The 16,881-nt window shown below is 36.4% G+C and overlaps 1 protein-coding gene across 6 annotated transcripts in view; it reads right to left on the bottom strand.

Annotated features, from left to right (window-relative positions):
• Positions 1–16,881, bottom strand: part of MCU (mitochondrial calcium uniporter) — a 474,060-nt gene that overhangs the window by 279,440 nt on the left and 177,739 nt on the right. For all 6 annotated transcript variants that reach the window (XM_075307500.1, XM_075307501.1, XM_075307498.1 and 3 more), the window contains one exon: positions 2,281–2,344. In XM_075307500.1, the coding sequence (XP_075163615.1) occupies positions 2,281–2,344 (64 nt within the window). The remainder of the gene's footprint in view (positions 1–2,280; positions 2,345–16,881) is intronic.

Here is a 16,881-nt window from a genome sequence, read left to right as displayed (position 1 = left end):
TCCTTGTGAAAATTTTAAGCAAATCAAGGCAAAACTCTGGCTTTTGAGGCCATATTAGTCGAAATCGGACGAAAGGTATATATGGGAGCTATATCTAAATCTGAACCGATTTCAACCAAATTTAGGACAATTAACAATACTATTAAACTTACTCCTTGTGCAAAATTTGAAGCGAATCAGGACAAAACTCTGGCTTTTGAGGCCATATAAGTTCAAATCGGACGAAAGATATATATGGGAGCTATATCTAAATCTGAACCGATTTAGCTGCATATCTTACGAAAACACCAAAATATTTGGCTTCCAGAAATGTTGAGAAAATACGTTGATAAATACGTCAATTATGACCAGATCGGAGATAAATATATATGACAGCTATATCTAAATCTGAACCGATTTTTTCCAAAATCAATAGCGATTGTCTTTGAGCCAATGTAAAACTCAATGCCAAATTTGAGGACGATCGGACTTAAACTGCGAGCTGTACTTTGCACACAAAATTACATATACAGACAGACGGACGGACAGACAGACGGACATCGCTAAATCGACTCAGAATTTAATTCTAAACGATGGGTCTCCGACTTTTCCTTCGTGGCGTTAGGTTAGGTTAGGTTAGGTGGCAGCCCGATATTTCAGGCTCACTTAGACTATTCAGTATATTGTGATACCACATTGGTGAACTTCTCTCTTATCACTGAGTGCTGCCCGATTCCATGTTAAGCTCAATGACAAGGGACCTCCTTTTTATAGCCGAGTCCGAACGGCGTTCCACATTGCAGTGAAACCACTTAGAGAAGCTTTGAAACCCTCTGAGGTGGGATAATCCACCGCTGAAAAACTTTTTGGTGTTCGGTCGAAGCAGGAAACGAACCCACGACCTTGTGTATGCAAGGCGGGCATGCTAACCATTGGCGTTATATGCAAATGCATAAACCTGTATAACCCTGTACCACACACACAAAAAAATATTTTTCTGATTCAATCACGAAATTAATTGATCCAATTAATTTTTTAATTGAAATGTCTTCAATCATGAAAATGATAGTATCAATCACAGTTTTAATTGGGCATAGAAAAAATCCTTGATTAAAAAATTAATTGATGTCATTAGCAATTTTCAATTAATTTTTTAATTGATTCAATTAAAAATTTAATTGATTTTGAATGCAAACCCCAATTAATTTTTTATTTAAAAAGGTAACTATTTTCAACTACTTTCTGGATTGGCTTAGAGTTTTTATTTTGATTAAGAAATGTTCATCACTTTTTTTAACTGACTTAGTCTTCTGAATTTGATTAAAAAGTTAATTCTATTAATTAATTTTTTAATTAAAAATTTTAAAATTTTCAATCATTGACTTAATTAACCTAATGTTTCTACCTTGATTAAAAAGTTAATTGTATCAATTAATTTATTAATTGAAATTTTTCCAACTTCAATTAACTTTTTAATTGGAAATATTCTGGTGATATTTTTTTCTGTGCAGTAGTGGTGAAGGGTATAAATATTCATGGAAACGGAAATCGACCACACAAGCTACACGATTCATACATGTTATTAATTTTGCATTCGTTAACCGACATTACTGAGCTTTTTTGTTGGAGATTTAATTTAAGTCTGTTTCATGGAAACCAACCACCGTAAGGGTTGTTGGTAAAATGAATATTTCGGTAATTTAATTAAATTGAAATTTTTGATTGCAACGCAGTATTAACGAAAATGTGTTTCATGCAATGGAACAAAAATGTAACACACAATGTAGGGATTGTGATAGGCTTTTCCGACTATTGAAAAGTCCAACATTTGACCCTTGCAAAATTCGACTTTATCTAAATTAAATAAAAGAAAAGATCATGAAGAATTGCGAAAGCCACTAAATGAAGCGTTGCATAGAAATCAATTGCGTTTGTCTTTGAAATTTAAACATCAACTAAAAATTACTTGGCACATTCTGTTACTTGCCAGTGTAATCACTTTACTAGGAAACCATACTAAATGAAGTAGCTTTTCAATGTTAGTTCACACAATGGAATTCCTTCCTTTGTCTAAATTGAATGCCTAAAATGTTTTATTAAGAATCTAATCATTTTGAGATTTCTTTTCAACTATAAATAATTTTTGTATAAATTTAAATAACGTAGTGTATTATTTTCACTTTTCCATTAAAGTTAAAAGATGTATAAGAGTTGAGAATAACTGGGTGTGTTAGCACTTTTTCGCAACCATGTCATTTCTTTATAAAAAAAATCAATGTAAAGGTTGCTACGACAACTTACCTGAGCTCGAGTCTTCATTGGCATTTGTGCAATAACTTTGTCGTCCTCGAAAACTCCATGAATTCTGTGGAAGAAAGAAATAGAAAACACATAAAATGTTGAGAATATGTATAGATTCCAGGAAAGAAGAAGGAAACCGAAGGTAGGACACTGAGTGTTGTGTCTATCACAAATAGTAGATATAGTTGTGTCAACTGTGAGTCGAAAGGAAACAACATTGCCTCGAAACTTTTCTAAGCTCTGATCAGATGGCAAAAGCATGAATGCATTCATCCTTCCCCCACACTCAATACAAGCAAGGTTGTATGTGTCCAGTGGCGACAAAAGTCCATATTATTTAGCCTGGGGTTTGATTCCAGCTGCCTATTTGACCCATACCTGTTTGACCTACATGCTTTGCCAAAACATTTTTTTGTAGCTGCAAAACTCGGGACAAACAACTAAAAATTGTGTCTAAAACATCATCTTATCAGATTCCAACCCTGTTCTCGATATCCACATCAGATAGAAGAGGGACATAAATCAATTTTATTTTATCTAATTATTTATTATTCGTTTGTAGACTGAACAAAATATTGTCGTGAGGCCAAAGATTTCTTATCGCCAAAACACGAATTCGAACTTTGCTTAGCATAGTAGAGGTATTTTTCTGATGTAAAGTTTTTTTTCTATTTTGTCCTTCGAGTTAAGTGATTCGACTTAAAAATATTTTGAATGGAAAATATCAGGCATATCGATTCAGATTTAAATAAAGCTCCTATATATGTTTCGCTTAATTTTTATACCCTTCATCACTACTGTGGTACAGGGTATAATAAGTTTGTGCATTTGTATGTAACGCCAAGAAGGAGTAATCATAGACCAACCTTTTAGTATACGGATCGGCTTAGAATTAAATTCTGAGTCGATTTAGCGATGTCCGTCTGTCTGTCTGTCTGTCCGTCTGTCTGTCTGTCTGTTGATGTATTTTTGTGTGCAAAGTACAGCTCGCAGTTTTAGTCCGATTGTCCTAAAATTTGGTATAGGGTCCTGTTTCGGCTCAAAGACGATCCCTATTGATTTTGGGGAAAATCGGTTCAGATATAGATATAGCTGCCATATATATTTTTCACCGATCTGGTCATAATTGGCGTGTATATCAACCGATCTTCCTCAAATTCCGTACATCCGAATATTTTATGGGTCTCGAAAAACTTGCAAAATATCAGCCAAATCGGTTCAGATTTAGATATAGCTCCCATATATAGCTTTCGCCCGATTTACACTCATTTGCCCACAGAGGCCAAATTTTTGCTCCGATTTAGTTGAAATTTTGCATAGGGAGTAGAATTGGCATTGTAACTATGCGTGCCAAATTTGGTTGAAATCGGTTCAGATTTAGATATAGCTCCCATATATAGCTTTCGCCCGAGTTACACTCATTTGCCCACAGAGGCCAATATTTTGCTCCGATTTAGTTCAAATTTTGCATAGGGAGTAGAATTGGCATTGTAACTATGCGTGCCAAATTTGGTTGAAATCGGTTCAGATTTGGATATATCTCCCATATATAGCTTTCGCCCGATTTACACTCATATGACCACAGAGGCCAATTTTTAACTTCGATTTAGTTGAAATTTTGCACAGGGAGTAGAATTAGCATTGTAGCCATGCGTGCCAAATTTGGTTGAAATCGGTTCAGATTTGAATATGTCTCCCATATATAGCTTTCGCCCGATTTACACTCATATGACCACAGAGGCTAATTTGTTGCTCCGATTTAGTTGAAATTTTGCACAGGGAGTAGAATTAGCATTGTAGCTATGCGTGCCAAATTTGGTTGAAATCGGTTCAGATTTAGATATAGCTTCAATATATAGCTTTCGGCCGATTTACACTCATATGACCACAGAGGCCATTTTTTGGTCCGATTTAGTTGAAATTTTGCACAGGGAGAAGAATTAGCATTGTTGCTATGCGTGCCAAATTTGGTTGAAATCGGTTCAGATTTAGATATATCTCCCATATATAGCTTTCGCCCGATTTACACTCATATGACCACAGAGGCAAATTTTTAATTCCCGATTAAGTTGAAATTTTGCACAGGGAGTAGACTTAGAATTGTTGCTATGCGTGCCAAATTTGGTTGAAATCGGTTCAGATTTAGATATAGCTCCCATATATAGCTTTCGCCCGAGTTACACTCATTTGCCCACAGAGGCCAATTTTTTGCTCCGATTTAGTTGAAATTTTGCATAGGGAGTAGAATTGGCATTGTAACTATGCGTGCCAAATTTGGTTGAAATCGGTTCAGATTTAGATATAGCTTCAATATATAGCTTTCGGCCGATTTACACTCATATGACCACAGAGACCATTTTTTTGGTCCGATTTAGTTGAAATTTTGCACAGGGAGTAGACTTAGAATTGTTGCTATGCGTGCCAAATTTGGTTGAAATCGGATCAGATTTAGAAATATCTCCCATATATAGCTTTCGCCCGATTTACACTCATATGACCACAGAGGCAAATTTTTAACTCCAATTTAGTTGAAATTTTGCACAGGGAGTAGAATTAGAATTGTTGCTATGCGTGCCAAATTGGTTGAAATCGGTTCAGATTTAGATATAGCTCCCATATATATGTTTTTCTGATTTCGACAAAAATGGTCAAAATACCAACATTTTCCTTGTAAAATCGCCACTGCTTAGTCGAAAAGTTGTCAAAATGGCTCTAATTTTCCTAAACTTCTAATACATATATATCGAGCGATAAATCATAAATAAACGTTTTCGAAGTTTCCTTAAAATTGCTTCAGATTTAAATGTTTCCCATATTTTTTTACTAACATTGTGTTCCACCCTAGTGCATTAGCCGACTTAAATTTTGAGTCTATAGATTTTGTAGAAGTCTATCAAATTCTGTCCAGATCGAGTGATATTTAAATGTATGTATTTGGGACAAACCTTTATATATAGCCCCCAACACATTTGACGGATGTGATATGGTATCGAAAAGGTAGATCTACAAAGTGGTGCAGGGTATAATATAGTCGGCCCCGCCCGACTTTAGACTTTCCTTACTTGTCTTAATTACGGACATACTGATTACACAAGTTTTTGAATAAATCATAGAAGTCCGATACATCAAAATCGAAAATACACTAATCGACGTTGTATTAAAAAAGTTGTGTTGTTGTAATGATCAATTTCTACCACTGGACATTTGATGTTTTCGAAAATCGTCTCAAATTAATCGAGTTTTATCAAAAAGATCTAAATATTGGGTTTTAAAATACTTAATGACAATATTGCTACGATAGCTCAGGCAGTAACTGTACACGCAAAGAAAAAAAGTTTGGAAAACAAGTTCCGAAACGTTTTTCTTTTGTTAGATTTTTTTGAATTTCTTCGAAAATTTTAAACTGTTATTACCAAAAAAAAAAAATCGTTTGTTACCAAATTTTCATTTTTTTCAATAAAAACAAGTAAGGAAAGTCTAAAGTCGGGCGGGGCCGACAATATTATACCCTGCACCACTTTGTAGATCCAAATTTTCGATACCATATCACATCCGTCAAATGTGTTGGGGGCTATATATAAAGGTTTGTCCCAAATACATACATTTAAATATCACTCGATCTGGACAGAATTTGATAGACTTCTACAAAATCTATAGACTCAAAATTTAAGTCGGCTAATGCACTAGGGTGGAACACAATGTTAGTAAAAAATAAATATGGGAAACATTTAAATCTGAAGAAATTTTAAGGAAACTTTGCAAAAGTTTATTTATGATTTATCGCTCGATATATATGTATTAGAAGTTTAGGAAAATTAGAGTCATTTTTACAACTTTGCGACTAAGTAGTGGCGATTTTACAAGGAAATTGTTGGTATTTTGACCATTTTTGTCGAAATCAGAAAAACATATATATGGGAGCTATATCTAAATCTGAACGATTTCAACCAAATTTGGCACGCATAGCAACAATGCTAATTATACTCTCTGTGCAAAATTTCAACTAAATCGGAGTTAAAAATTGGCCTCTGTGGTCATATGAGTGTAAATCGGGCGAAAGCTATATATGGGAGATATATCTAAATCTGAACCGATTTGGCTGGTATTTTGCAAGTTTTTCGAGACCCATAAAATATTCGGATGTACGGAATTTGAGGAAGATCGGTTGATAAAGGGTGATACGGTCAAAATTTGGTCAATATAAACTTGACGTATTTCTTTCAATTTTGCATTTAAACAACCTGAACACCTCTCATTTTGAAGGTGTGTGTGTGTGTAGAATGTTGCTCCTATTTTGATTTTGGAATTCACTCTTCAGTTGTCAAAATGCCATCCAAGCAAGAAGAGCAGCGTATCAAAATTTTGCTCGCGCATCGCGAAAATCCGAGCTACTCGCACGCAAAGCTGGCAAAATCGCTAGAAGTTGCCAAATCAACCGTTACAAATTTAATTGAAGTGTTTGGGGAACGTTTGTCGACAGCCAGGAAGTCTGGATCGGGGGGAAATCGAAAACCGGAAGCCGCTGAGACGACAAAGAGAGTTGCCGGTAGTTTCAAGCGAAACCCTAACCTCTCTCTCCGAGATGCCGCAAATAAGCTGGGTGTATCGTCTACAACCGTGCATCGAGCCAAAAAACGAGCCGGACTATCGACTTACAAGAAGGTAGTGACTCCAAATCGCGATGATAAACAAAATACGACGGCCAAAGCGCGATCCCCAACGATGCTGACGAAGTTTGACTGCGTGGTAATGGACGACGAAACCTACGTCAAAGCCGACTACAAGCAGCTTCCGGGACAGGAGTTTTATGCGGCAAAAGGAAGGGGAAAGGTAGCATATATTTTCAAGCACATAAAACTGTCAAAGTTCGCAAAGAAATATCTGGTTTGGCAAGCCATCTGTACCTGTGGCTTGAAAAGCAGCATTTTCATAGCTTCCGGGACTGTCAACCAAGAAATTTACGTGAAAGAGTGTTTGAATAAACGTCTGCTGTTTTTCCTGAAGAAACACGGTTGTTCCGTACTGTTTTGGCCGGATTTGGCATCTTGCCATTACGGTAAAAAGGCCATGGAGTGGTACGCCGCCAACAACGTGCAGGTGGTTCCCAAGGACAAGAACCCTCCCAACACGCCAGAGCTCCGCCCAATTGAGAAATACTGGGCTATTGTCAAGCGGAACCTAAAGAAGACAAAAAAAACTGCTAAGGACGAGCAGCAGTTCAAGGCAAACTGGCTTTCTGCGGCGAAGAAGGTGGACAAGGTGGCTGTACAAAATCTGATGGCATGTGTCAAGCGTGAGGCCCGGCAATTCGGATTTGGAAAAGCGAAAGCCTAACTGAATATTTTTCCTGAATTTTATACTAATTGAACTTGAAAAAGAAATTTAATTTGATTTTTTAAATAAACGTTTTCACCGATTTACACGCGTTTTCCCTTGACCAAATTTTGACCGTATCACCCTTTATACACGCCAATTATGACCAGATCGGCGAAAAATATATATGGCAGCTATATCTAAATCTGATCCGATTTTTTCCAAAATCAATAGGGATCGTCTTTGAGCCGAAACAGGACCCTATACAAAATTTTTGGACAATCGGACTAAAACTGCGAGCTGTACTTTGCACACAAAAATACATCAACAGACAGACAGACAGACGGACAGACAGACAGACGGACATCGCTAAATCGACTCAGAATTTAATTCTAAGCCGATCCGTATACTAAAAGGTTGGTCTATGATTACTCCTTCTTGGCGTTACATACAAATGCACAAACTTATTATACCCTGTACCACAGTAGTGGTGAAGGGTATAAATATGGGAAACGTTTAAATCTGAAGCAATTTTAAGGAAACTTCGAAAAAGTTTATTTATGATTTATCGCTCGATATATATGTATTAGAAGTTTAGGAAAATTATAGTCATTTTTACAACTTTTCGACTAAGCAGTGGCGATTTTACAAGGAAAATGTTGGAATTTGGCCATTTTTGTCGAAATCAGAAAAACATATATATGGGAGCTATATCTAAATCTGAACCGATTTCAACCAAATTTGGCACGCATAGCTACAATGCTAATTCTACTCCCTGTGCAAAATTTCAACTAAATCGGAGTTAAAAATTGGCCTCTGTGGTCATATGAGTGTAAATCGGGCGAAAGCTTTATATGGGAGATATATCCAAATCTGAACCGATTTCAAGCAAATTTGGCACGCATAGTTACAATGCTAATTCTACTCCCTATGCAAAATTTCAACTAAATCGGAGCAAAAAATTGGCTCTGTGGGCAAATGAGTGTAAATCGGGCGAAAGCTATATATGGGAGCTATATCTAAATCTGAACCGATTTTGCTGATATTTTGCAAGTTTTTCGAGACTCATAAAATATTCGGATGTACGGAATTTGAGGAAGATCGGTTGATAACACGCCAATTATGACCAGATCGGTGAAAAATATATATGGCAGCTATATCTAAATCTGAACCGATTTTTTCCAAAATCAATAGGGATCGTCTTTGAGCCGAAACAGGACCCTATACCAAATTTTAGGACAATCGGACTAAAACTGCGAGCTGTACTTTGCACACAAAAATACATCAACAGACAGACAGACAGACGGACAGACAGACGGACAGACAGACAGACAGACAGACGGACAGACGGACAGACAGACGGACATCGCTAAATCGACTCAGAATTTAATTCTAAGCCGATCCGTATACTAAAAGGTTGGTCTATGATTACTCCTTCTTGGCGTTACATACAAATGCACAAACTTATTATACCCTGTACCACAGTAGTGGTGAAGGGTATAAATATGAGAAACATTTAAATCTGAAGCACTTTAAAGGAAACTTCGCAAACGTTTATTTATTATTTATCGCTCGATATATATGTATTAGAAGTTTAGGAAAATTAGAGTCATTTTTGCAAACTTTTCGACTAAACAGTGGGGATTTTACAAGGAAAATGTTGGTATTTTGACCATTTTTGTCGAAATCAGAAAAACATATATATGGGAGCTATATCTAAATCTGAACCGATTTCAACCAAATTTGGCACGCATAGCAACAATGCTAATTCTACTCCCTGTGCAAAATTTCAACTAAATCGGAGTTAAAAATTGTCCTCTGTGGTCATATGAGTGTAAATCGGGCGAAAGCTATATATGGGAGATATATCTAAATCTGAACCGATTTCAACCAAATTTAGCACGCATAGCTACAATGCTAATTCTACTCCCTATGCAAAATTTCAACTAAATAGGAGTTAAAAATTGGCCTCTGTGGTCATATGAGTGTAAATCGGGCGAAAGCTATATATGGGAGATATATCTAAATCTGAACCGATTTCAATAAAATTTGGCACACTTGACTGCACTACTAATTGTACTCCCTGTGCAAAATTTCAACCAAATTGGGGTAAAACTCTGGCTTCTGGGGCAATATAAGTCCATATCGGGCGAAATATATATATGGGAGCTATATCTAAATCTGAACCAATTTCTTCCAAAATCAATAGGGATCTAGTCTGAGCCAAAACACAGAATTGTGCCAAATTTGAAGTCGATTGGACTAAAACTGCGACCTAGACTTTGATTACAAAAATGTGTTCACGGACAGACGGACATCGCTATATCGACTCAGGAGCCCACCCTGAGCATTTTTGCCAAAGACACCATGTGTCTATCTCGTCTCCTTCTGGGTGTTGCAAACATATGCACTAACTTATAATACCCTGTTCCACAGTGTGGCGCAGGGTATAAAAATATATTTTTGAAGCAACTACACAGTCCATTTCGTTTACATCAAGCACTGTTCTTTTCTGATTTTAAGTCTTTAATAAGACACATTTTACAGTTTCATAGTAAAAATTTAATATAGTAGTATGTAATGTTGAACATATCTTTGGAATTTCCCGAACATATCTGGAATATACACGCAGAGAAGAAACATGATTGTCACAATCATATTCGAAGAGCAAAATAATATGATAGGAGCTATTTTTGAGGCGACCATGTAACATTTTCACCTGTAACCATGTTGGTTCAGTGAACGTGGTTCTAAGAAAAATAAACTTGTCCTTAGATGAGGATGTTATAATATTGATAAAAAAATTTTTTGTTTGAATCAAAATACAATGGTCACGATCTAAAATGTTATGGTATTCGTCAAAAATGTTTTCTCCCAGCTAAAAGAACATGGTCAAAAACTAAAATGTTTTGATCTTTATGAAAATTTTTTTTTTCGTCGTCGAAAAAAGGACGCCACTTGAGAAAAGAAAACATAAAACTAACTTTATTTATTTGTTTTTTCTTTATTATTGTCATGCAAGCAAACATGACATATTTTTACACACTCTATTTTGGTCCAATTTCAACAATAAGTAATAATTCCATATTTACGTCGTGCCCATCAAATGTACCAACGCAGACATCATGTAACTGCAAATAAAAATAAATTATACCATATATCAAAATGCAGAACAAAAAATAGGAACATTTTTTTTCAATTGCACATTCCTTTTTTGTATTCACATAAAACCACGTACCACTTCTGAATAAATAAATTAAGACAAAACACAGTAAATCCGTATTCTCCGTCCATTTCAAGAAACAATCAACACACGACTGACACGTGAAATGAAAATAGTGTGTAACTGCTCAATGTTTTTATAAAATTATTTTCGCTGCAAAAAAATTAAATAGTAAATGGTCACGAAAACAATGTCTTTATGGCCATGTAGTGGTTCTAGAGATGTCTATACGTAACCTATAAAAATACTTTTTTCACTGCAAAAAATTAAAAAAAAATTAATGGTCAGGTACATGATTTTCCCGACCATGTAATTGTCTCAAATTCTATCATTTAAATAATAGAACATGTTTGCGGCATTTGAGAACCATTTAAATGCTTATTGCCAACATATATTTTTCTCCACTCGAAAATTATATTTACAAAGACGAAATACATGGTTTTCGCGACAATTACATATTCTAGATAAGCATTAAATCGATGCGGCAACCATGTCCAAACATGTTTTTTCTGTGCGTGTATGTACAAAAAAAAAAAAACTTTTTAGTGTTAGGTCGAAGCAGGGATCGAACCCAGGACCCTTGGTATGCAAGGCGGACGTACCAACCACTGCTCCACGGTGCCCAACTAAATTTATGTTTCTCTTAAATAAAATTTGTTTATGGACTCGTGATCGCCGCAAACTATGCAATATAAATGTAACTTATAACGATAATTGTCTATTGATGTCAGCTACGTAGCTCAGTGGATACTGTGTTGGCTTATGCGCGGTTCGATTCTCCGTCCAGGCGAAAGGTAAAATTTAAAAAATTTATAAAATAACAAGTATATACGGCCGCAAGTTCGGCCAGGCCGAATCTTATGTACCCACCACCATGGATTGCGTAGAAACTTCTACGAAAGACTGTCATCCACAATCGAATTACTTGGGTTGTGGTATCTTAAAACTTCTTAACATCGTTTTCTAAATTGTGATTTAGTCCATACATGGTATATATTAGACAAAAAAGTTATGTATAGTTAAGTCTATAAATAATTACGAATCGATATGAACTTTTTGTACGTAGAGAGCCAGAATTGAAATATGGGGGTCGCAAATATGGGGGCTATATACAATTATGAACTTGATATGGACCAATTTTTGTGTGATTGGGGATCGATTTATCTGAGGGCCATATATAACTATAGACCGATATGGACCTAGTTAGACATGGTTGTTAACGACCATATACTAGGTTAGGTTAGGTTAGGTTATGTGGCAGCCCGATGTATCAGGCTCACTTAGACTATTCAGTCCATTGTGATACCACAGTGGTGAACTTCTCTCTTATCACTGAGTGCTGCCCGATTCCATGTTAAGCTCAATGACAAGGGACCTCCTTTTTATAGCCGAGTCCGAACGGCGTTCCACATTCCAGTGAAACCACTTAGAGATGCTTTGAAACCCTCAGAAATGTCACCAGCATTACTGAGGTGGGATAATCCACCGCTGAAAAACTTTTTGGTGTTCGGTCGTAGCAGGAATCGAACCCACGACCTTGTGTATGCAAGGCGGGCATGCTAACCATTGCACCACGGTGGCTCCCGACCATATACTAGCACAATGTACCAAATTTCAACTCACTCGAATGAAATTTGCTCCTCCAAGAGGTTCCAAAACCAAATCTCGGGATCGGTTTATATGGGGCTATGTACGATTATGGACTGATATGGACCACTTTTGGCATGGTTGTTAAATATCATATACTACCACCACGTACCAAATTTCAAGCAGATCGGATGAATTTTGCTTCTCCAAAAGGCACCGGAGGTCAAATCTGGGGATCGGTTTTAATGGGAGCTATATATAATTATGGACTGATAGGAACCAATTCCTGCATGGTTGTTGGATACCATATAAAGGGTGATTCTTTTGAGGTTAGGATTTTCATGCATTAGTATTTGACAGATCACGTGGGATTTCAGACATGGTGTCAAAGAGAAAGATGCTCAGTATGCTTTGACATTTCATCATGAATAGACTTACTAACGAGCCACAACGTCGAATTTTCAGTGAATGGGCCCTAGAAAAGTTGGCAGAAAATCCGCTTTTTTATCGACAAATTTTGTTCAGCGATGAGACTCATTTCTGGTTGAATGGCTACGTAAATAAGCAAAATTGCCGCATTTGGAGTGAAGAGCAACCAGAAGCCGTTCAAGAACTGCCCATGCATCCCGAAAAATGCACTGTTTGGTGTGGTTTGTACGCTGGTGGAATCATTGGACCGTATTTTTTCAAAGATGCTGTTGGACGCAACGTTACGGTGAATGGCGATCGCTATCGTTCGATGCTAACAAACTTTTTGTTGCCAAAAATGGAAGAACTGAACTTGGTTGACATGTGGTTTCAACAAGATGGCGCTACATGCCACACAGCTCGCGATTCTATGGCCATTTTGAGGGAAAACTTCGGAGAACAATTCATCTCAAGAAATGGACCGGTAAGTTGGCCACCAAGATCATGCGATTTGACGCCTTTAGACTATTTTTTGTGGGGCTACGTCAAGTCTAAAGTCTACAGAAATAAGCCAGCAACTATTCCAGCTTTGGAAGACAACATTTCCGAAGAAATTCGGGCTATTCCGGCCGAAATGCTCGAAAAAGTTGCCCAAAATTGGACTTTCCGAATGGACCACCTAAGACGCAGCCGCGGTCAACATTTAAATGAAATTATCTTCAAAAAGTAAATGTCATGGACCAATCTAACGTTTCAAATAAAGAACCGATGAGATTTTGCAAATTTTATGCGTTTTTTTAAAAAAAAAAGTTATCAAGCTCTTAACAAATCACCCTTTACTAACATCACGTACCATATTCCAACCGAATGGGAAGAATTTTGCTCTTCCAAGGGGCTCTGGAGGTCAAATCTGGGGATCGGTTTATATGGGGTCTATATATAATTATGGACCGATATCGACCAATTTTTGCATGGGAGTTTGAGGCCATATATTAACACCACGTACCAAATTTCAACTGAATCAGATGAATTTTGGTCTTCCAAGAGGTTCCGGAGGTCAAATGTGGTGATCGGTTTATATGGGGGCTATATATAATTATGGACCGACGTGGACCAATTTTTGCATGGTTGTTAGAGACCATATACTAACACCATGTACCAAATTTCAGTCGGATCGGATGAAATTTGCTTCTCTTAGAGGCCTCGCAAGCCAAATCGGGGGATCGGTTTATATGGGGGCTATACGTAATAGTGGACCGATATGGCCCATTTGCAATACCTTCCGACCTACATCAATAACAACTACTTGTGCCAAGTTTCAAGTCGATAGCTTGTTTCGTTCGGAAGTTAGCGTGATTTCAACAGACGGACGGACATGCTCAGATCGACTCAGAATTTCACCACGACCCAGAATATATATACTTTATGGGGTCTTAGAGCAATATTTCGATGTGTTACAAACGGAATGACAAAGTTAGTATACCCCCCATCCTATGGTGGTGGGTATAATAATAATTTATTCTACATTGTTTGTATTACAGACAAAAGTGCTAAGAACTAAAAAACCTCGTGGAAGTGAGAAAGATGTGAGGGAAAATGCAATTAGACAGAAAAGATTGTTTTTTGAGTTAGCTTTTATGAAATTGTTTTTACATCCTGGTAAAGAATAAACCTTTATCACAAAAAGTATATACTTTTCTTCCAAAGAAACCTCCTTACAGCGAAAAACAAATGAGAAACGACCTTTGTTTGTCTAAAATTTCGTTTGGGAGGAAAGAATTATTTTTTTTTTGCGTGTAGACGATATCACCTGCTCTAAATTTCAAGAGACAACGTCGAGGCTCTATAAGCCTCCACATGTTAAAAGGGTGTCAAAGAGCTATCCGAATCAACCTCTGGAATATTAATAACTGCAGTCATTCATGCTAGAGCACAAAAAAGGTGGCCAACAAAACCTTAAAAGACACACGCAAAGAAAAAAAAAACGTTTGGAAAACGTGTACCAAAAACGTTTTTCTTTTGTTAGAGTTTTTTGAATTGCTTCGAAAATTTTAAACTTTTATCACCAAAAAAATTTGTTTCTTACAAAATTTTTATTTTTTCAATAAAAAATTTATTTTTGAAACAACAACACAGTCCATTTCGTTTATATCAAACACTGTTCTTTTCTGACTTTAGGTCTTTAATAAGACACATTTTACAGGTCAAAATTTAATATACTACAATGTAATGTTGAAAATTTTTTCGGAATCTTCCGAACATATCTGGAATATATGTAAAAAAAAAACTAGAAGCAGGGATCGAACCCACGACCCTTGGCATGCAAGTCGGACGTAGCAACCACTGCTCCACGGTGCCAAACTAAATGTTTGTTTCTGTTAAATAAACTTTGTTTATTCGGTTCGTGGGCGCCGCAAGATATGCTATATAAATATAACTTATATGGATATTTATCTATTGATGACCATAACAGGTACATAGCTCAGAGGTTAGTGTGTTGGCTTACAAAGTGCAGGGTCCGCGGTTCGATTCTCCATCCAGGCGAAAAGTAAAAAAAAAATTTTGAAAATTTATAAAATCGTATAATTTCTTCTACATTGTTGGAATTACAGGAAAAGGTGTTAAGAACTAAAAAACCTCGTGGATGTGAGAAAGATGTAAGGGAAAATGCAATTAGCAAGAAAACAACGTTTTTTTATACCCTCCACCATAGGATGGGGGTATATTAACTTTGTCATTCCGTTTGTAACACATCGAAATATTGCTCTAAGACCCCATAAAGTATATATATTCTGGGTCGTGGTGAAATTCTGAGTCGATCTGAGCATGTCCGTCCGTCCGTCCGTCTGTTGAAATCACACTAACTTCCGAACGAAACAAGCTATCGACTTGGCACAAGTAGTTGTTATTGATGTAGGTCGGATGGTATTGCAAATGGGCCATATCGGTTCAATTTTACGTATAGCCCCCATATAAACGGACCCTCAAATTTGGCTTGCGGTTGCTCTAAGAGAAGCAAATTTCATCCGATCTGGCTGAAATTTGGTACATGGTGTTAGTATATGGTCTCTAACAACCATGCAAAAATTGGTCCATATCAGTCCACTTTTACGTATAGCCCCCATATAAACGGACCCCCAAATTTGGCTTGCGATTGCTCTAAGAGAAGGAAATTTCACCCGATCCGGCTGAAATTTGGTACATGGTGTTAGTATATGGTCTCTAATAACCGTGCAAAAATTGGTCCATATCGGACCATAATTATATATAGCCCCCATATAAACCGATCCCCAGATTTGAACTCCGGAGCCTCTTAGAGGAGCAAAATTCATCCGATCCGGTTGAAATTTGATACGTGGTGTTAGTATATGGTCTCTAACAACCATGCAAAAAATGGTCCATATCGGTCTATAATTATATATAGCCCCCTTATAAACCGATTCCCATATTTGGTTTGCGGATCCTCTAAGAGAAGCAAATTTCATCCGATCCGACTGAAATTTGGTACATGATATTAGTATATAGCCTCTAAGAACCATTCAAAAATTGGTCCATATCAGTCCATAATTATGTATAGCCCTATATAAACCGATCCCCAGATTTGAACTCCGGAGTCACTTGGACGAGCAAAATTCATCCGCTATTAACCATGCCAAAATTGGTCCATATCGGTCTATAGTTATATATAGCCGATCCCCAATCACACAAAAATTGGTCCATATCGGTTCATAATCATGCTTGCCACTCGAGCAAAAATAATCTAGCAAAATTTGTCGAAATTTTATTCCTATAGAAAATTTTGTTAAATTTTATTTCTATAGAAAATTTTGGCAAAATTTTATTTCTGTAGAAAATGTTGTCAAAATTTTAATTCTATAGAGAATGTTGTGAAAATTTTAAATCTTTTGAAAATTTAGTAAAAATTTTATTTCTATAGAAAATTTTGTCAAAATGTTATGTGTATAGAAAATTTTGTTAAAATCGTATTTCTATAGAAAATTTTGTCCAAATTTTACTTCTATAGAAAATGTTGTCAAAATTTTATTTTGTCAAAATTTTATTTCTATAGA

Source organism: Haematobia irritans, chromosome 4 (assembly GCF_050003625.1).
Source record: "Haematobia irritans isolate KBUSLIRL chromosome 4, ASM5000362v1, whole genome shotgun sequence".
Lineage (NCBI taxonomy): Eukaryota > Metazoa > Arthropoda > Insecta > Diptera > Muscidae > Haematobia > Haematobia irritans.
Note: the sequence above shows the minus strand (reverse complement) of the source record. Positions and strands in the feature narration are given on the sequence as shown.